Raw genomic sequence first — 22,251 nt, 5'->3', positions numbered from 1 at the left:
AGCTGGAGATAAAAATAAAACAGCACATGTGAGTTCTGTGACTCCATGTGTTTTCAGGCGAGTCCTAAAGGACTGTCTTTGTGTTTGTGTGGGTGTGTGTTGTGGGAGCATCCATTAATACTTAATAAGAGCAGAATTAAAATGCATGAGGCCTCCACACACACACACACCTGAGGATGAGATCACTCTTTGTGTTTCTGTGTGACTGCATGAGCAATCTGTGACCTTGCTGCTTTGTATATGCTCATTAATTCTGATACTTACAATAACATACTGTATTACACATCATTCTAATTGCTAATGCCACGTACATATAGATGTCTGCATCTGATTGTTTTACCTGGCTGAAAAGAGTGCAGATATTTCAGGCAGTATGATTGAGTGTGTCCTTGTGGGTTTAGGCATCTGAGCCTGAAGTGTGTGTATATGTGTGTGTTATCTGGTTGCTAAGTGAAAACATATGAGTGAATGAGTGTGTAATACCTGGTTATAGAGAGCACACACGTGCAGGGCAGTGTTTCCAGAAGCATTCTGAGCGCTCATGTCCGCTCCGTAGAACAGCAGGTGTTCCAGATGCTGCACATATCCGTGACGACACGCCTGACGACACACAGACACACACACATGATAACTTTGCATCGGTGTGGCTGTTTCTGTTTTATGTCAAGTTGCAGTCTGCAGAAAACTAAAATCATGATAATGAGTAAAACAGTAGCTGCCGCCTCTCTCTTTCACAAACACACACACACACACACACACACACACACACACACACACACACACACACACACACACACACACACACACACACACACACACACACACACACACACACACACACACACACACACATATAATTCAAAATTGTGGCCTCTCTGCAAACAAATTGAGTGTGGGATGTAAAAAAAAACTGCTTAAAAGCTGTCTGCCTGAGAATGAGCAGAAAAGAGCACAAAAGAGAGAGAGAGACTGAGAGCGAGTGGGGCAGGATTAGGGACGGGGCATGTGTGGGACTCCCAGGGGCCTCCAGCTGTGAGATCCACAGAGTACCAATCATTCCCCATCACAGGGGCCAATTAACATTCGCTGTTGCATTGGCTCATCTTTGGCCATGCAGTCAGGGAATGTCTCTTGCGGTTTGAAAACATTTATACAGCTCTGTATGGTGACCCTCTGGACGTGCTGTCCAGATGCCCTTATGGTTAATCCATCCCTGCTGACCAAGTTCAGCAACAAGAAATACGTCGCAGGATTTATCACTGGACAGTGAAATGGTGCAGACATAGCAACCAAGTGACTGACAAAATGTTCTGTTGCACATGAAAGAGACATATTTTTATTATTATTGTTGTTAATGCTAATATTGTGATATTATTACTGTTAATAACAATAATAATAATAAACTCAATTTTAAAACTCTTATTGTTCCTAAGTATTTAATTGTTGTTGTTGCTGGACTTATATTATTATTGTTAGTTATTTTTATAGTAACTTATTTTTAGTATTTAATTGTTGTTGTTGATGATGATGGTCTTATGATATTATTACTGTTAATAAAATAAAAAATATTATTATCAGTGATAACATTATGATATTACTATTAATAATAATAATAATAATAATATAATAATAATAACAACTCAAGTACGTCTAAGTATTTAATTGTCGATTATGAATTATGATATTATTACTGTTAGTAAAACAAAATTAGCATTATTATTGTTATTAATGATAATATTATGATATATGATGATGATTTTTTTTTTTCATTGAGCTTCTCCCAGTACATTCTGGGATTGCCTTCTAGCAGATTTAAAAGTTGGTTAAAATTTACCCTAGAAGACTACATAATTAAAATTCTGTCTACATAGGCAGTGCACCAGATTTTTGAACAGAGCTCATGTTAACTTTAGTTCCACAGTGTGTTTGAATAGTAGGTTCACTATAATTGTCAATGCATAATGAAAGCCAGAAAGAGACAAGAATGAATGTGTTCAGATTCAAATTTAACCATTCATTCAGTGATGTACAATATACACAGCCATTTAAAGACACACACACACACACACACACACACACACACACACACACACACACACACACACACACACACACACACACTAACAGATGAGCAAGGATGACTATCTAAACTAGAAAAGATACAGCCTCATTGAGACACGTGGCATTTGCTCGGGTTGCCATTGGTTCTCTTTAGAAATGACAAGTGTAGGTCAGACAGATGTATGAGAACATTAGAAGGAAAATAAATATTACGATAGGAAAAGTGCCCACCTTTCCAAACACACACACACACACACACACACACACACACACACACACACACACACACACACACACACACACACACACACACACACACACACACACACACACACACACACACACACACACACACAGACACACACACACACACACACACACAAATCAGCCCTGTCAACTGCTGTTCTCCTTTCTGACAAACACTATGACTCCTGAGGGCAAGTGTGTGTTTGTGAGGTGTAGGTAACATAGTTAAATAGCATGTCTGTCACATTTTTTGGACCTGATCTAATTTTGGAAATGAGCCTTGGTTTAAACACTGTAAACTCACAGCAGTGGCATCGGTGTATACACACACACACAGTCCTATCTGACCCAGCAGCTCTGTCCACCCTCAGGGCATCTATGATTCCCATCCATCCATCCGTTTCCAAACGTGACACTCTCAGCTACCGATGCAAAATGACTGTTTTTCATAAAAAGAATATAATATACCACAATTCATATTTCTTCTCAAAGCATGGCAAAAAATGTCCTAATATTGTAAATATAAGATAACTGGTGAGCAAATGCAGAGCAAACGAGGTGTATTAATTTTAGATCCAAACACAAGTATGGATACGCTCTCTCCCACACACACTTTTCAAGCTTCTGAAAAGGTCAGATGTCATGAATGCAAATGTCATGCACCAGGGGCTGCTAACTGAGAGAAATAGTTTAGAAGTGTGTGTGTGTGTGTGTGTGTGTGTGTGTGCCTGGCCAGCCTCCAGAACATGGACAGAGATGGAGAAAAAGGCCCTGGAAAAAAAAAACTCCTGCTGTATTACCCCTCAGTAATCCACAGGCTCAGCTGACTGTAAGTCAATTGTGACCTGACCATGTAAGCGTGTGTGTGTGTGTGTATGTGTGTGTGTGTGTGTTATGAAGGCCATTTTCTGTTTTGTTGTAGTATTTTCCCCCCTAAAGTCCAAGTCTATAATGTCTTGAACCAAAAACAGCTGTTTTTTTAGTTTAGTTCTTCATTTTTCTACTGTCTCTTTGACCCTGAGAAGACCCACACTGCTTTTAAGGCTAACACTTTATGTAAATGATCTAACCTCAACGCAGACTAGCTCCTGAATACTGAATATGTACTTACAGTACCATTCAAAAGTTTGGGGTTGGTATGATTTTTTGTTGTTGTTGTTTTTGAAAGGAGTCTCTTATGTTCATCAAGGGATTTATTTGATTGAAAATACAGTAAAATTGTGAAATACCGAAATTGAATATATTTTAAAATGCAAGTTATTCTTCATTACTCCAGTCTTCAGTGTCACTTGATCCTTCAGAAATCATTCTAATATGCTGACTTGCTGCTCAGTTACCTTTCATTATTATTATTATTATTATTATTATTATTATTATCATCGATGTTAAAAACAGCTGTGCTGCTTATTTTGGTGGAGACAGTGACACTGTTTTTCAGTTTTCTTTAACAAACAAAAAAGTTCAAAAGAACTTTGAAATCTATTAAATATATTTAAAAAATTGCACTGACCCAAACATCAGAACAGTCAATGTGCTTGTGATGTCAATAGTATGACATTATGACCTATTTTGGCAGCTTTAGGTGTCTGAGTTAAAATGCTCAAAATTCTGTGCAGAGGCATAATGCCGCATGAAAGCCAGACTAAATTATGCCTGCTCTGATCTGGCTTAGCTCCAAGTATTAAAGCATACAGCTGTAATTGCTGTGCAAGTGCATTTATGCCACCTCTGAGCAGCATTAAACAGTCTGTATTAAGTCACCTAAATGCCAGTTCAGAAGCACCTGTGTGCCACCTTTGCAGTGTAAATTTGTCATTTAATTCATTACTTTGAAGGAAGCTTTGAGAACATGAACAAGTTTAAACTAAGTGTGTTACCTGGTGTATCTCCTGCCAGCCGTTCTCATCCATGCAGCCCACCTGAGCGTGATCATGCAGCAGGAGCTCGCAGCAGTACGGGTCACCCCCCACCATAGAGCTGTGATACAGAGGAGTCAGGCCACGACTGTCCTTGTAATCCGGAGAGACGCCCAGATCCAACAGCGTCTGCACACACAAGTCATCTTCACGTCTCTCAACTACACCAACCGATCAGCCTGCCTCTTTTCTAGATTCACATTTTTAACCAGATTAATCACACCCTTTTTGTGTGATTAATTTTGACATTACAAATCAAAACATTAACCTCAATGTTTGTGGAAACAACGTGAATGTACAGAAATGTATCTGTGAATAATTACAATGTATGATCTACACATCTAGAGTGCTTATTCATGATTTGTTTGAGCATCAGAGTTGCCAAGTCCACTCATAAAACACAACTTTGGTCTTATTTTTTTGGTCAATTGTGTGAAAAAATCCTGGGTTCCTTTTACAGTTTTTCGGCCTTATTTTTTAAAAACGCCGTTGCTTGTTAGGAAAATCTGACAAGCAACTTTGTTACTTTAAATCTTTTGTTCGCCGTATTCTCCAATGCATTTCTTGACACTGTCTGCTCACAGTTAATAGCCAATCAGTGCAATAAAGTGCTGTAGCGTAATTGGTCAAACATTCTGCCCCCGGCTCCCCCTCACTGGAGAAAAATCTCATTCAACATGTAGGCGATTTTTGAATTAATCGCATGCATTAACGTGTTAAATATTGACAGCCATGCTTAAAAGACAAGTCAGTGAACCTGATGTTGAGGAACATGACCACACAAAACTGACAGACAGAGAGTGCTTCAAAGTTTGGTCACTGTCTAACTGCAGCACCCCACAGTCAGATTCTTTTCTGCTTTTTACAGAGCCTCAGGCTGTCACTGAGACTATTTCAGTGATATCTGTCGAGTATTAGGACATTTTCTGCGTGCTATTCCAAAAAAAAATTGCATACAGCATTTCTTTATGTGTCTTGCTCAAGGGCATGGTGACATAAATTCAAGGATCACCCCAAATGGGGATTGAACCTATAACCTTAGCAGTCAAGTAAGACTTTTGACCATCGACATTAAGTCTGGAGCACTTTGCAGCTTATCCTTGCAGATTTTTTGCTAGCTCCTACCAGTTCTGTAATGCAATATACATTAGGAGATCAGTGAATGGACTGTGGGTGTGCTATCTGAGACTAAGACTAGACTGCAACAGCCAAGCTGATTTATTAGCCGAGACATGTCATTCAAGACTCATTTCATTAGTTTACATTCAAAGGGTATAATGAATAAGAGGAACAATGTGGAAAAGGGGGAAGTTTGGCATCAAGCAAAATGCCACCTGCAGTCAGGCTTAAATATGTAGAGAAAAGACAGACTTCGAGGAAAATAATAACGGTTGACGATAAGTCAGGATATGGGAGACTGTGGCTAGTTGTCACAAATTTTACTGAAGTGAATATAGCCCTTTATCTCAGAGAAGGTTTGTGCTTGACAGTCAATTTTTAAACACGTAGACATTTGTAAAATAAATAAATAAAACAATAATAATAAAAGTCATTTAATTTTCAATTTAAATGCACACATAAACACACACGCACGGACGGACGGACACACACACACACACACACACACACACACATATATATATATATATATAGACAAACACACACACACACCTTGAAATATACTGTATACATATATAAATTTTTTACGGTATGTATATTTTATATTTAAATTATATTTTATTATTTATATTATTTAATATTGATTAATTTAAATTGTGAAACTCATAAGTCATATATATACACACACATATATATATATACAGTATATACACACAGAATAAAAATAAGTATTTAATTTTTGTTACACACACACACACACACAGAGACACACACACACACACACACACAAACATATATATATATATATATATATATATATATATAATGTATACAAGTTATTCTTTTTTTATTGTTTATTTATTTGGCCAACAAATATTGGACTAATAAATTGATTTTCTAAAATCTATATTTAAAATCTATGCTGATGCTTGAAGCGTTACAGTTACTGAGATACCACATTGTCCTTAGTGTTGTGATAAATATGTAATTAACATATAAAAACAACACTGATATGCCTCTTTCAGTTGAACTTCAGATGACACATCAGTTGTGTACGATTCCTCTGCTTCAGCAAAAGATCTGCTCTGATCATTATAAAACACAGCAAGCTTTTATACAGCCTGGTGTCAATGAACACTTTTCATCTTTGTGTCACTCTATGACTCACATCTGGACAGACACACACACCTCTGATGTCTCTTTTAAGTATGTATGAGGACCCCGTGCTCGCTCCCATTGTCGGCAGGACGAGTGTGCGTTACTCACAATAATTGCCGTGTGGTTTTTGGTGCGGACTGCTTTGTGAAGGGCAGTTATGCCGTCTCTGGTCCTGAAATCCAGGTGAGCTCCTCCATTCTTTAGAACCTTTATGAGCTCTGCACAACCTTCCAGCTGTGACGCCATTGTCAATGGACATTCTGTGCATGAAAAAACAACTGCTGACATTATTTGTGCATTTCTGATTTGTTTTAAAGGAGTGGTTTAACAAAACCAAAACCAAAAGCAACAACAACAAAAAATGCTTTCTTCTATGGAACACGAAAGGAAAATATTTCAAAGAATGTTCATGTTGCTCTTTTCTATATGACCAGGGACCGTCAGGGACAGTGCTTTAAAAGTGCTTTTTAGAGCTTGGTGGAAAAGAAATTACAGATTTGAAACAATATCACAACATAAGAACTTTCATATTTTGTGTGAACTGTCTTTTTAAGCCTATTGTATTTTGATTCTATCTTTCTCTTCCGTTCTTTTCATTCCTTTTAAAGATCAGGGATACATGGACTGTGATCAAATTGTTTAGCTTCTGTCTCCAGACAGCTTAACACTGACTTTGAGATGCTGCACAAGCTGGAGGTCACGGCTGCTCTAGCTGTAACAATTGTATGCGTGTATACAAACACCAGCTCTTCAATTCCTGTCCATCACTGTTGCCAGAGGTCAGTTCTAAGCAGTTCCAAACAAATGCATGAATAAATCTGAATAAGTATGAGGGAATTTGCATGGAAGGTGATCTTATCTTCCCAGAATGCACTGGAGGAGGTCAGACGTGACTGCACTATAGTCATTCATGCAGAACAATCTGTCCCTTTCTTTAACTCTAATTGAAAACTGAAATTAGGAGATACAAGTTCTCGGGGTTTAAGTACTGAATAACCCCAAAAAAGATCACCAGGTGACATTTAACGCTAAAATTTCTGACAAAATTATTGACTGAAAATGATTCCTGAACACATGTAAATGGGATTCTCTGTGGATGCTTTTAACTACTTGAAGAAGGAAATTACTTTAAACTATTTATTTTATTTTATTTTATTTATGTTAAAACCTTTAACAAATGTCTGGAATAAGATATAATCATGGTTTTTAATCAACCTTCAAGTGGATTTTGCAAAATAATGTGCGATGAGTTGCCTTTTTGATATGGTGTGTGATGCTAACAAAATTTTTTTGTGAAGTTGAATTAATATCAAATGTTTTAATACAAGTTAGCTAGCAGTAAATTAACATAAAATAAAATACATTGATGTATAATTAATAACAATTCATCAAAACACAAACAAAATACTCAGATCATGATGTAAAAATCTAAAATGCATTACCACTACTAAATATATATTTTATCTTATTATTTATTGTAACTTCTCATTTTAAACAAAACCAAAAATAAAGGTTTTGTTGCTGTTTGTTTTTTTTTTGCATTCCATGATGGTAAAGGAAGTTGGATTGAAGGAAATTGGAGGAAAACAACAATCCGTACACTTAAATATCAAATTTTATCGACAATATGGACAGTTTAAAGTGACCAAAAAGATCATCAAACTGAACAACTACACAAATATGGTTTAAATTGAAACCCCACTTTTACCATACAGCATGCAGGAGTGCTTCAGTTCAAATTCAGCTGCTTTTGACTTATCCAGAGCCAAGAGATAAACGCTGAGAGATCGGGTCATGGCACCAATTTAATAGTACCAAGTAAAGTCAACACGTACGCTGATGCGCACACACACACACAGAGACGGACAATTGGAAGATCTTAGTGAATTTACTTTTTGAGTTAGGTTGGTGTCGCTTACCTCCGGTCTCTGGGTCGTGGAAGTTTGGGTCGAGCCCTTTCTCCACAAACTTTGATACCTTCTCAATGTTCCGTTGCTGAACATATTCCATAAACTTCTTCAAGTTAGCCTGAGGGAATGAGAAAAAAAGAGAAACGGAGAGAGATGTGATGCAAGCTGAATAATGCAAAAGTAGGATAAAAGCAAAACTAGGCGAGTTTTCCCAAGCGGAAGAAACAGAGATGGAATAAAGCTCCACAGTACTCCACAGAAAGGACTTAATTTTATCTTTTTGGAGATTCAAAGACGAAAGCCTTAATAAATACATTAGAAAATCAGCTGATGCTGCAATCCTGATCCACAGTTTACTGTTTAATATCATACAACACAATATTTCAAAATCCACTTAACATTTCCACAAGACGGAGTCTACTTTGAAGAGGAAATCAAATGATAGCTACAACCGGGGTTTTTTTTTTTTTTTTTAACCAAAATTCAGTATATTTTCATGACCTGTCACACAAACCATTATCATATAGGAATGGAAACAAAGGAAAGGACTGGCTAACAAGTACCATTAGAGTAATCTTCTGGCCGAGGGTTTTTGACAGATGCTCAATCATTACATCTGTGGCATAACATTGCCTTGAGGCAAGACAATGCAATATCACAAGACTTTCACTGTTAAAAAGACAATTTAAATAACTTTAAAGCTCAAATGCACAACAGAAGATGTTTTGAAGAATATTGGGGTTCATACAACCAGTGATGCCAGTAACACGTTATTCTAATCTGAATACTTTTTTCAGTAACGAGTAATCTAGCGCATTACTATTTCCAAACCAGTAATCAGATTAAAGTTACTTAACTTAGTCACTGTGCATTACTATTTTTGTCATTTTCCTTAATAAAAATATATATTTATTTCTTCTTGCATCTCATGTCACGGATGCGACAAATCATGTTTTCAGCATGCATGAAGTTCTCGTCATGTGTACGTACCACGCAGCGACACAAACGTAAACAATGGAGGGAGGCAAGAGATGTGCATTTTCTAGATGGAATTACAGTCACTATTTTGAGTTTGTGTCAGCTAAAGATGACAACATTAAGGTCCGTTGTACACTCTGTGCTGGCGACGACAAAGTGTTATCTAGCTACAAAAACACTACGTCGAATTTGAAAAAACATTTGGAATCGCAGCACTGCACAGTCAAACTTATAGAGCAAGTCACACCAGGTGATGAGAAGCAGAGAGCAGGAGGTCCCCGACCACCAAAACAACAAAAGCTGGACTTTGGAGCAAAACCAGTAAGTGGGGGAGAGTTGAAGTAGTTAGTCGGGTAGTTTGTTGTGGAGGAAATGCTGCCATTAAATATGGTTGACTGGCCCTCTTTTCGTGCCATAATAAACAAGATCCCTACCACTGTCAATGCCGCGCTGCCTCACAGAACAGCTTTTTCTTCTTACATGGAGGAGGAGTATGCAGTGATGGAGAGAAATCTAATATTTTTTATTAAAACAAGTATTTATGTTAAGTCAAGAAAGACTGCCTTTATTTTTTATTAAAACAAGTATTTATGTTAAGTCAAGAAAGACTGCCTTCATTTTTTGTAAAAACATGTATTTTTTCAGGAAATAGTTTTTAAGTTCAACTTTAATTGTCAGGAGATAGATTTTTGATGTTACTGTTAAAAATACACTTCCAATAAAGTGAGTGTTGGCAAAACCGGTTGTCATTTTTATGTTGTCGGCACCTGCTGAATGTAACTCATAAAGTAACTTGTAAAGTAACTTAGTTACTTTTAAAATCAAGTAATCTGTAAAGTAACTAAGTTACTTTTTAAATCAAGTAATCTGTAAAGTAACTAAGTTACTTTTTAAATCAAGTAATCTGTAAAGTAACTAAGTTACTTTTTCAAAGTAACTGTGGCAACACTGCATACAACACTGGACCCCACTGATTTTTATTGTAAAAAATATAAATCCTTTCAAAATATCATTTTTGTGTTCCGTGGAGGACTGTACATGTAATGAATGTGGTTGTGAGTTACTGGCAAATTACAATCAAATAGTTATGTGAGAGGAACAGTACCTCCACATCACTATGCCTGGCTGATTACTGTTAATGTGACGATCCCCGTCTCCACTGTTCACATCCGTTCCTCAAAGCAAGTCTGAATGGGTCAAACTAGTGGACATGGATGGACTAAACAGAATAAACAACACACTTATACAAAGTCACCTTCTGAATTTTAATAAACCTGAAATTATTATCTATGACTGAGTCTGTCTTTATTGGCTTCTTAACTAATGGTCCAAAAAGAAGGTGCCTATTAACAATAATAGTCAATTAACAGTCAATAGCAACAAAAACACAGTACAGTTATAATACACATTTAATGCAACAATTAAAAACTTATCATCATAAAACTGATGAGACTTTGACGTGGTTTTAATACAACCCGAATTCCGGAAAAGTTGGGACGTTTTTAAAATTTTAATAAAATGAAAACTAAAGGAATTTCAAATCACATGAGCCAATATTTTATTCACAATAGAACATAGATAACGTAGCAAATGTTTAAACTGAGAAATTTTACACTTTTATCCACTTAATTAGCTCATTTAAAATTGAATGCCTGCTACAGGTCTCAAAAAAGTTGGCACGGGGGCAACAAATGGCTAAAAAAGCAAGCAGTTTTGAAAAGATTCAGCTGGGAGAACATCTAGTTAATTGATATCAGGTCTGTAACATGATTAGCTATAAAAGCTTTGTCTTAGAGAAGCAGAGTCTCTCAGAAGTAAAGATGGGCAGAGGCTCTCCAATCTGTGAAAGACTGCGTAAAAAAATTGTGGAAAACTTTAAAAACAATGTTCCTCAACACCAAATTGCAAAGGCTTTGCAAATCTCATCATCTACAGTGCATAACATCATCAAAAGATTCAGAGAAACTGGAGAAATCTCTGTGCGTAAGGGACAAGGCCGGAGACCTTTATTGGATGCCCGTGGTCTTCGGGCTCTCAGACGACACTGCATCACTCATCGGCATGATTGTGTCAATGACATTACTAAATGGGCCCAGGAATACTTTCAGAAACCACTGTCGGTAAATACAATCCGCCGTGCCATCAGCAGATGCCAACTAAAGCTCTATCATGCAAAAAGGAAGCCATATGTGAACATGGTCCAGAAGCGCCGTCGTGTCCTGTGGGCCAAGGCTCTTTTAAAATAGACTATTTCAAAGTGGAATAGTGTTTTATGGTCAGACGAGTCCAAATTTGACATTCTTGTTGGAAATCACGGACGCCGTGTCCTCCGGGCTAAAGAGGAGGGAGACCTTCCAGCATGTTATCAGCATTCAGTTCAAAAGCCAGCATCTCTGATGGTATGGGGGTGCATAAGTGCATACGGTATGGGCAGCTTGCATGTTTTGGAAGGCTCTGTGAATGCTGAAAGGTATATAAAGGTTTTAGAGCAACATATGCTTCCCTCCAAACAACGTCTATTTCAGGGAAGGCCTTGTTTATTTCAGCAGGACAATGCAAAACCACATACTGCAGCTATAACAACAGCATGGCTTCGTCGTAGAAGAGTCCGGGTGCTAACCTGGCCTGCCTGCAGTCCAGATCTTTCACCTATAGAGAACATTTGGCGCATCATTAAACGAAAAATACGTCAAAGACGACCACGAACTCTTCAGCAGCTGGAAATCTATATAAGGCAAGAATGGGACCAAATTCCAACAGCAAAACTCCAGCAACTCTTAGCCTCAATGCCCAGACGTCTTCAAACTGTTTTGAAAAGAAAAGGAGATGCTACACCATGGTAAACATGCCCCGTCCCAATTATTTTGAGACCTGTAGCAGAAATCAAAATTGAAATGAGATCATTTTGTGCATAAAATTGTAAACTTTCTCAGTTTAAACATTTGCTATGTTATCTATGTTCTATTGTGAATAAAATATTGGCTCATGTGATTTGAAAGTCTTTTAGTTTTCATTTTATTAAAATTTAAAAAACATCCCAACTTTTCCGGAATTCGGGTTGTATATAGTATGTTAATTTAAACATGTTAATTACAGAGTAAAATTATCACCCACTCAGGCAAAGTCATTTTTGTTCACAACTGGGAAAAAAAAGATCTCTTAACTAATGGTACAAAAAGAAGGTGCCAACATTATAAATAAATATATATATATATATATATATATATATATATATTTTTTTTTTTTTTTGTGGAATTTGCAAATAAAAAGATAAGATAAAAGATAACTGGAGTTTGTTTTACAATATATTATTTTTGTTCTAAAATTCCATGTTTTAATTTAACATGTTATTTTCCATATATTTGTAATTTTTTCTGAGTAAAACAAATTTCCCCCATTTTTCCCCCAAACCATAATCAGTGTATTAATAATAATAGTAAACAACAGTAAATATTTACAACAAAAAAGTGTATTACTACAGCTATAATATTGAAGAATTGAAACATTTAAAAGCTTGTCATAGAATTTTTGAGACTTAAAATAGTAATAGTGCGCTAATTTAAACAAACAAAAATATTAGAGTATTGGTTTGGTGTTCATAAGTGCAATGTAAATGCTATACCAGAACTCAAATTGCTATTTAAGCAAAATAAATAAAAAAATAAAAAAATATTAAATTAATCAGAAACTTATTTTTCAAATGCAAATGCAAAGACTTTGTCTTCTCCTTTCAGAAGTCCAGCACATGCCGCTAAGTGCAACATATAGCATGACATTAGTGTAGCTCTACAGTATCTTATCTTCTCTGGTCTTGCAGCCTGTTACATAAAAACCCTTCAGAAGATCGAAGCTGGCCAAACACACAGACACCCTCACACGTGTGCGCGCACACACACACACACACACACACACACACACACACACACACACACACACACACACACACACACACACACACACACACACACACACACACACACTCTCACACACCTGTCCCCTGCCAGAATCAAGTAAAAGGTGTGGGTTTCTCACCATGTGTGGTGTTAGCTGATCTCCTGCGTCCTCATCTACTCTGATGGGCTTCAAGTCATCACACCGCCCAGATTCCACCCCGGCACACTACCATCTGAGCACCTCCGTCTCTCTCACACACACACACACTCGCACATACTCTCCGCAGCTCCGCCTTTCCATGCGGTGAATATTAGAAACTCACTCTCTCTGTCCCCTCTTGCTCTCGGCCACTCAGGCTGTTGTTATGGAGATGTAATACAAAAGAATTGTTGGCAGAGAGAGATAGAGAGAGATTTGTGTGTTTGTGTGTGAGCCGAGTGTTAAACCTCAAGTGGTTATTTGATGCGCATAATCTCATTGGATGGTGGAAAACCAAACAGCTTTATTACAGCTCTCAGTTTCTCTCTGTCTTTCCCTTTTTTCACCCCTACATACGGAATAATATTTTCACTGATTTTTAGCTAGAGTACAAATACTGCCTCGCTTGCACTAAAACCTGAATCAATTAAGTTAGCTGGATGGCTCATATCTTAACAGTGATTGAAAGATATCATGGATAATGAAAGTTACAAGTCTGCCAAAGGTGCATGGTGGGTTTGTTTTTTTTTCTAGCTACTTATTCCAGTGTTTTTACTAGCAATAATTGTTCATAAAAACCCAAGGTGACATAATAGTTGTGTCTTTTTTTTACATCCGCAACCATGAAGTTAAGAGTCAGTAATATTTTTTGGAACGAAACAAGGATGCATTAAATAAATCAAAAGTGACAGTAAAGACAATTATAATGTTGCAAAAGATCTCTATTTTTAAATAAATGCTGTTCTTTTGAACTTTCTATTCATTATAGAATCCTAGAAAAAAATATGGACCACAGGTTCCAAAAAATGTTTTTGAGCAGCACAATGGTTTTAAATGGTTTTTCATATTTTTTAGCCGATTCCCATCCACTTCCATTATAAGACTGACACACTGCAATGGTTTGAGTTAAAAATATCAGTTTGTGTTCTATAGAAGAAACAAAATCACATACATCTTGGATGCCCTGGGGGTAAGCAGATAAACATCACATTTTAATTTTTGGGTGAACTATCCCTTTAACAGCCGCTCTGTTGCATCAACGAAGCAACTCCTGCGTTATGTGGATGAATATTGTTGAGTTTAACACAATGAAATGATGAAATACATCAGAATGGAATCTGTAATAAAACATCAGCCCTCGAGTAAAGTGCAAGGAAACATTTTTACAAGCAACAAGAGGCAAAACTTTAAAATCAATGAGCGTTTCAGGACTGCAAAATGAACCTATTGCTTAACATTTCAGGCACAAACAAACATCAATGTGTTCTCAGCTGCAGTTGAAATGGAAAAGTGAGAATCATTTAACTCTCGAGTGCTCCAAACTCAAATTCCCATCATGCATCTTTTTCATTGCTCAAATCAACATTATTGTCTCTGAAAACTATAAACTTGTTCTGGCTTTTTTTTTTCTTCAAACAGATAAAACTAACTGCATAGGTTTAATGAAACCAACTGCTATCTAACCTACAATCCAAATACATTTAGTCAAAAATAAACAAAATCAAGACCATTTGAGAACATAAATGCAATATTTTTGTTTGGATAATTTTCTCAATTTTCTATGCCCGTCTATATGGCTGTATCTGTGCAGATACTGGACTGTTCTGACACTGGTTCTTTTGGACCGAATGGATGCTCAGAGATGATCTCCAGATGTGAGGATCACCATCCAAGCCATGGCATCCTTTCAAAACTGGGATCTCACCCATTCAGGATTTCCAATGCCAGGCCACATGCTGGGATTCAGACTGTCCCTTAGGCAGGAGCAGATGAACTCAAGAGTTCAGATCTAAAGAGAATTCAGGGCTGTGACTAATATGAGAGAGACTGCTGTTGACAACCATGTGAGGGCTTTTCTATTACTGCTTCAACCAGTGCAGTATGACAGACAGACAAAACAACAGCAATAAGATATTCATATATAGATAATGTAAGATTAAATAAAGACTGAGATCATTCAAATATTCAGTACCATTCAAATGTTTGGGTTCGGTAAGATTTTTTTAATGGTTTTGAAGGACTTCTCTTGTGCACATGAAAAAATGCATTTATACCAGAAACTTTTATTTTGTGAAATATTATTACCTATGAACCTATGATGCACAACAACGAACCAACAAAGAACCTTTATTCTGACTCTTCCAAGCTTATGAGTCTCAGTCTTCCAAGTCAGTTTCTACTCATTGAAAATCATTATTATGATATGGATGTTAAGGAAACATTTAAATTCTGTTTAAAGGCAAAAAGTACTGTATATGTGTTAGGCATTTTATTATTTATTTTTTCTTTTGTACTTCCCAACACAAAACGGTAAGTGATTTAGCACGATTGCATCAAAATAAAGGGATCAGCTTTTTTGGCAAGCATCATCGCTATTCTTCATCAACAGTCCATATAATGTATAAAACAAACTGTACAGACAACATCCACAATTACAGCTCATAATGAGAAACAACAATTTGCTTTGTTCATAATTTACTCAACTTAATCTGAGCCTCAGAGAAAATGATATGAGATGATGTTAATGCATGTTCACTTAAATATGATAATTCAAACATTATACACACCACAATATGCAGCATTTACATGTCAGGATACATCACTGCCAACACACATGCAAATAGCATGATGAGATCACTGACTTCTGTGATATTCGCTGTGCTTCTATAATTATACTAAACAGATGATTAAGTTAACACAGAATACAATCGTCACTCTATGACAAGCAAACCAACACTACAATATTCTCATTTCACATCTCAAGGAATTTGTACATTAACACAAGGAAGAGAAATTAGATCAGTAATGTGAATGTAATTGTATGTTGTAAAATGACTGCAAATGGAAGAACGCTGAGAACTTCGGTTTAACCTGATCATCTTAAGGGGAGCCATTAGTCAAGCAATCTGACTGAAAGATGTTAGTGCCAAAAGCGAAGGGACAAACCAGCAGCAGATATTAAATGAAGGGTAATTAAATCTCGTTGGCTTCCAAGAAATGATTTGAACATCCGCAGCTTCCACAGACACACCAAATGTTTGTGCCAAAGATAGTGGAAGATCACGTTTATCTATAATAACATTACATTTTGTTTAACCTGACCACAGAAACAGAATAAAAAATAAAATAAAAAAATTTATATATATATATATATATATATATATATATATGAATGACAATGTCAATTTGCATGGAAATGGGTGGGGCTTATGAGTTTCAAATCCCCAACCTTTCATTGGAAGCAAACTTCTCAAATGAAGCACTTTTAATTTAGTTTTAGGTAAGGTGTAATAATTCTACTATAAATCATAACATTGAAAGTAAAATTAAGATTTATCGGTTTTGCCGATTAATCGGCACCGATAATTGATTGCTGGAACATACAGATCCATACAGATAGTTTTCCGCGTTTTGTCCCTTGCTGGAGCGGCTGAGAAGGCTCTGTATTCATTATACAGTGCGAGAGCGGCCTCTAGTGGCTGAAATCACTGACAGCACGTGTTGTTTGTTCAGACACTTGACGCTGCATGCTGAACAGAGCAAGAAACTTCAGACAGAAAATCCTGCAGCACCTCAGAGCACCATTCACATAGTTTTCCTTTAACTTACATTATATTCGCCCCAAATCATTGTTAATGTACATAATGAATTTATATTGAGCATTTCCATCTAAACGTGTGTATTTCTGTGGCTCTAATAAAATCTGTAGGCTAAGCTTCATTTATAGAGCTATAATATAGATTGCTCCGTTTTTTAAACACTGAACTTCAAGCTTATCTATGCCTCATTGTTCATTCTTGAAGTAAACTTGTGTCCGTTTGGTGAATAAATAAACTGGTTTAGACTGCAGCTCAAGTTGAACGCGGCGCGTCCGGAGTGTGTGTGACACAGGTGAGTTCTCCTAAGCACCTTTCACACTGCATGTTGGACCCGGAAAATTGCTGGAACATTGCCGGGTCGCCTTCGAGCAAACACGTACCCGGATTGATTCCGGGATTGATTCCGGGATTGATCCCGGGTCGGGGACCTTGTAACATTGCCGGGTTCAGTCCCGGAGCGAGCGCTGTGTGAACAAAAGCCAGAACTAATGCTGCATTCCATGCAGGTTTTTGAGCCCGTAAGTCACGACTTCAAACCACGACTTCAAACCACGACTTTGTAGCATTCCAGGCAAGTCACGCCAAAGTTCCTGAGCGCAAGGAATTGTAGCTAGATTATTAATTTTATTGCAACGTTATATTGTCCTAAAATCGTTTTTTCAACATGTACCAGTTGCATAAACACGGCATCCGTAGGCATTATTATCCGTACAGGCTGCCATTGTTGTTTCACGGGCTATGTGACGTCAGAGTTTGGAACTGGGAGTACATCGATCTAGTATGAGTTCACGGGTCGGAAGTCACAGGTTTTACTACTGTTCCAGTGTACTTTCACTGGTAGAAGGCTGGAAAAACACGGGTTACAGGTTGCCTGTAAAGGGTGTGTCGTAGTGATGATGCACGTTATTGCGTGACTCTTTTCGCGGAATCCATTCATAAAAATGGAATTCACAGTTTAGCGTGTGTGACGCTTGCGGTGATTTCAGCGTCTGCCGTCTCACTAAATGAGGACGAAAACACATGGACAACATCTCCAGAACTGCTCTGAGAGTCACTTCATGAGCATCTGACCGTTTGATATGAGCAAAAGCATCATATCACATGCACAGAATATGTCAACACGTCAAAATAAAAGTCCGGTTTTGAAGTCTATTGTTCAGTAGAATGTACATAGCCTACTACTACTACTGAAATGAAAAAACTTTATTTTTTAAGGAATAATCACACAACATTTCTTCCATGTTTTAATTTTAATAGTGAATTCCCTTTGTTTGCCAAAAAAAAAAGTTTGCTTAATTTTTAATAATTAAAAGACAATCGAAATTAATGTTTCATGCCTTTATTTGATAACAAATAAAAATGTAGATACACACAGAATTTTTAAGGGGAAAAACATAACGCTCTTTTAAGAAAATAAATAAATAATCTAAGTTGCTTTATGTGTTTAAATAATTAGACATGCTAAAACAGAATTTGGTAACCATAAAAAAAATGTATATGTTGCATGATTTTAATTAATTAGACTTGCTTTATGATTAATATATTTTAATTTAACAATTAAAAAGGAGTGGAGAAAAATTAAAATGAAAAAAACTGAATCCAGAAAAAATAAATAACGGAATTTGGAAATAAATAAAATGGAATTTAGGAAAAAATTTACAACATTTACTATTACTGTTGTTATTATTATTATTATTATTATTACTTTTACTACTACTACTACTACTACTACTACTACTACTATTAGTATGGTTCAGTACTGTTTTTTTATTTAGTAAATAAAGCACAATTTACTTTTTGTTCAGTATCCATTTTAAAAACTATCGGTTAATTAATCAGTATCGGCAAGTGTGGTCCAACCTAGCTATCGGTATCGGCAAAATCCAATATCGATATACCTCTACAAATAATCAAATGAAATGACTTTAAATAAAATGTCATATATACCTAATGACATTTCATTTAAAGTCATTTTATTTGATTATTTGTAGAGGTATATCGATATTGGATTTTGCCGATACCGATAGCTAGGTTGGATAAATAAATAAATATATATATATATATATATATATATTTTTTTTTTATTATTTATTTATTTATTTTTTTAATGAAATTAAACTAAAAAGAATATACCACTGATTACTGATTACAAAAACCATGGCAGAATCATTCAAAATCCCATTTTCTACAGTAAAAAATCTATAAATAAATTAACGAGACTTTTATTTATAAAACAGAAACCAGACTGATGAACTCAGCTGCACCCCTTGCAGATAAAACAACAACAACAATAAGTAAACAAACAACATTCTGCTTTCCAATGAACATGAAACCTTCTCTTTTGGTTCTTTTCAAACCAATATCTGCTTTTCAAAGTCTCACAAAAACTGATAATTGGCACAGCATCTTGTTCTGAAAGGGCCATCCCAAAACATAAATGTACTACATTCACGTGGCTAGTCAGTGTACACTCATCTCCCACAGCGCATTAGTGAATTAAACTACGAATGCAAGCTATACCAGAGTATACAGATGGAGTTCCCTTCCCCCAGAGCCCGGCTGTGTTGTACTTTGCATACCACTGAATCTGGGGTAGGGCAGTCAGCACCCGCAGGGCAATTTTTGCCACACCACTTAACTAAGTGACCCACACAGAGCGGGGCCACAACCATTCTGGCCAAAGAAGTCAGATTCACAGCAACACTCCCTCTTCATAATCCCTGCTATCATAGGAAAAAAAGCTGCAGCATTAAGGCAGAGGTCTATTGTATATTATTTAAGAGCCTAGCCCACTGTTTTGGGGTTTATATGTGTGTCGGTATGAAATATGCAGGAACATTATAGAGCCATACATGAGAGAGAGAAAAGAAGTGACAGAACATGGAAAATGGATGAGAGGGATCATGATGAAAAGGATGAAAAGGACAGGAAAAGCATAGAACAAGGATAGAAAAATTCTAAAGAACAGCATTTATTTGAAATATATATATATATATATATATATATATATATATTACTGTCACATTTGATAAATTTAATGCATTCATCATAATAAAGTTCATCCAAAAATGAATATTTGCTGAATATTTACCCTCAGGCCTTCCAAGATTTAGTTGATGTTGTGTCTTCATCAGAACATATTTGCATCCCATCACTTGCTCACCAACAATGAATGGTGAATGGGTGCCATCAGAATGAGATTCCAAACAGCTGATAAAAACATCACAATAATCCACACCACTCTATTCTATTGATTAACATCTTGTGAAGTGAAAAAGCTACAGTACTGTATGTGTTTGTAAGAAATAACTGTTGATTCTGGCTTAAATACCAGCCCATAATCCATAATAATGCTTCCTCCAGTGAATAAGTCCATTCCCTGTTGTCCTCTCACATCCACCAGTATATTTGTTTAGAAATGCTTTATCTGTGATGAGACGGCTCTCATTCTGGCGGCACCTATTCACTACAAGGGATCCACTGGTGAGCAACTGAAGTAATGCTACATTTCTCCAAATCTGTTCTGATGAAGAAACACACTCATCTACATCTTGGATGGACTGATTGTGAGTAAATAATCAGCAAATAAAATTTTTTGGTGGACAATTCCTTATTTCTTACTGTTGAACAATAGTGTACATGACGAAATGCAATCATGAGCATGACAACCACATTTGTTGGCTGTTTACTATTATGATAAAACTGACCCTTGAAGACAAAAGTGCTAATACACCACACCAAATTACCTGAAGAAATCAGTGAGCCTATGTCAAATGCATGTAAACTCATATACTGTACATATTACATAGAGTTTAGAAACACAGTTAAAATGAGTTTGTAATTAACCTCATAATGTGTTGTGTGTGTTCCTTTGGAACAGCCAGATTCATAAATAAAAAATTACATATTAACTCCTCGTGGACAAATGTGATACACTGGTTGTGTTAGGGTGCTCTCTCTCTCTCTGTGTGTGTGTGTGTGTGTGTGTGTGTGAGAGAGAGAGATAGAGAGAGAGAGAGAGAGAGAGAGGACATAGACAAACATGGACCGAGCAAGAGCAGAGCATCTGTAGACACTGTTATCTACAGCAAATAGAGAACGAGAAACACTTTCTGCTGATTTGTTCTAAATATCACAAAGTGAGGGGAACATTTCTCCCTAGATTTGAATCCCTGATCCCATCATTTACAGAACTTAGTGATACTGAGAAAATGCCCTTTTACTTGGAAAAGATGACAACACAGCTACACTAGCTGCAAAATATGTATTAAACATTCACAATGTTAGATGTTGAACATGATTAACCTGATACTGACTTTATATTTTCATCTATTTAGATGGATTTTATATATTATTATGTAAGTCATTATTTATGCTGTTGTTATATATATGTTAATGCAACATTGTCTTACACAGTCATGCTAATAAAGCTTAACTGAACTGAGAGAGAGAGAGAGAGAGAGAGAGAGAGAGAGAGAGAGAGAGAGAGAGAGAGAGAGAGAGAGAGAGAGAGAACTACATGCATGTGCAACGACATTCCTGATTCATGACCATAATTTAGCTCCTCTTAATTTTCAAAAGATGAGTTGCGTTGCTAGGGTTACCTAATGGCAACACATCACTCACCTTAACAGCTCTTGTTCTGCTGCTGTAACGAGCTTTACACTCACTGAGTCTTTCTCACACGTCCACTTCACTTTCTGAAATGGGGACATTTTCCATTCTCTAACTCTAACAGGAAACTTTGTGCACTTTTATAATTAAATGGTATATTGTCATTTTAAAACCATATATAAATAAAAGGCTGTATTAAATTGTTCAAAAGACATTTATAATGTTACCAAAGGATTCCAAATAAGTGTTGTTCTTTTAATCTTTATATGTAATATCTATATATATTTTATATGTAATATCTATATATATTTAAAAAAAAAATGCAGTATGAAAAAAAAAGATAATAATAAGAAATGTTGCTGGAGTGGCGAATCAACTTATTAGAATGATTTCTGAAGGATCATGTGACACTGAAGACTGGAGTAATGATGCTGAAAATACAGCTTTGCATCACAGAAATTAATTACATTTTTAAATATATTAAAATGGAAAAAGAAGATATTTTAAATTGTAATAATATAAAATTTTTAAATATATTTTGATTAAAAAAATTCAGCT

The 22,251-nt window shown here is 36.2% G+C and overlaps 1 protein-coding gene across 2 annotated transcripts in view; it reads right to left on the bottom strand.

Annotated features, from left to right (window-relative positions):
• The window catches only part of LOC132156321 (SH3 and multiple ankyrin repeat domains protein 3-like), a 209,734-nt gene that overhangs the window by 121,920 nt on the left and 65,563 nt on the right, over positions 1 to 22,251 (bottom strand). For both annotated transcript variants that reach the window (XM_059565288.1, XM_059565289.1), the window contains exons 4-7: positions 8,420 to 8,528; positions 6,609 to 6,760; positions 4,185 to 4,352; positions 484 to 600 (exon numbers count right to left, since the gene is read on the bottom strand). In XM_059565288.1, the coding sequence (XP_059421271.1) occupies positions 484 to 600; positions 4,185 to 4,352; positions 6,609 to 6,760; positions 8,420 to 8,528 (546 nt within the window). The remainder of the gene's footprint in view (positions 1 to 483; positions 601 to 4,184; positions 4,353 to 6,608; positions 6,761 to 8,419; positions 8,529 to 22,251) is intronic.

This window comes from Carassius carassius, chromosome 13 (genome assembly GCF_963082965.1).
Source record: "Carassius carassius chromosome 13, fCarCar2.1, whole genome shotgun sequence".
NCBI lineage: Eukaryota > Metazoa > Chordata > Actinopteri > Cypriniformes > Cyprinidae > Carassius > Carassius carassius.
This window is presented reverse-complemented; position numbering and strand designations above follow the sequence as displayed.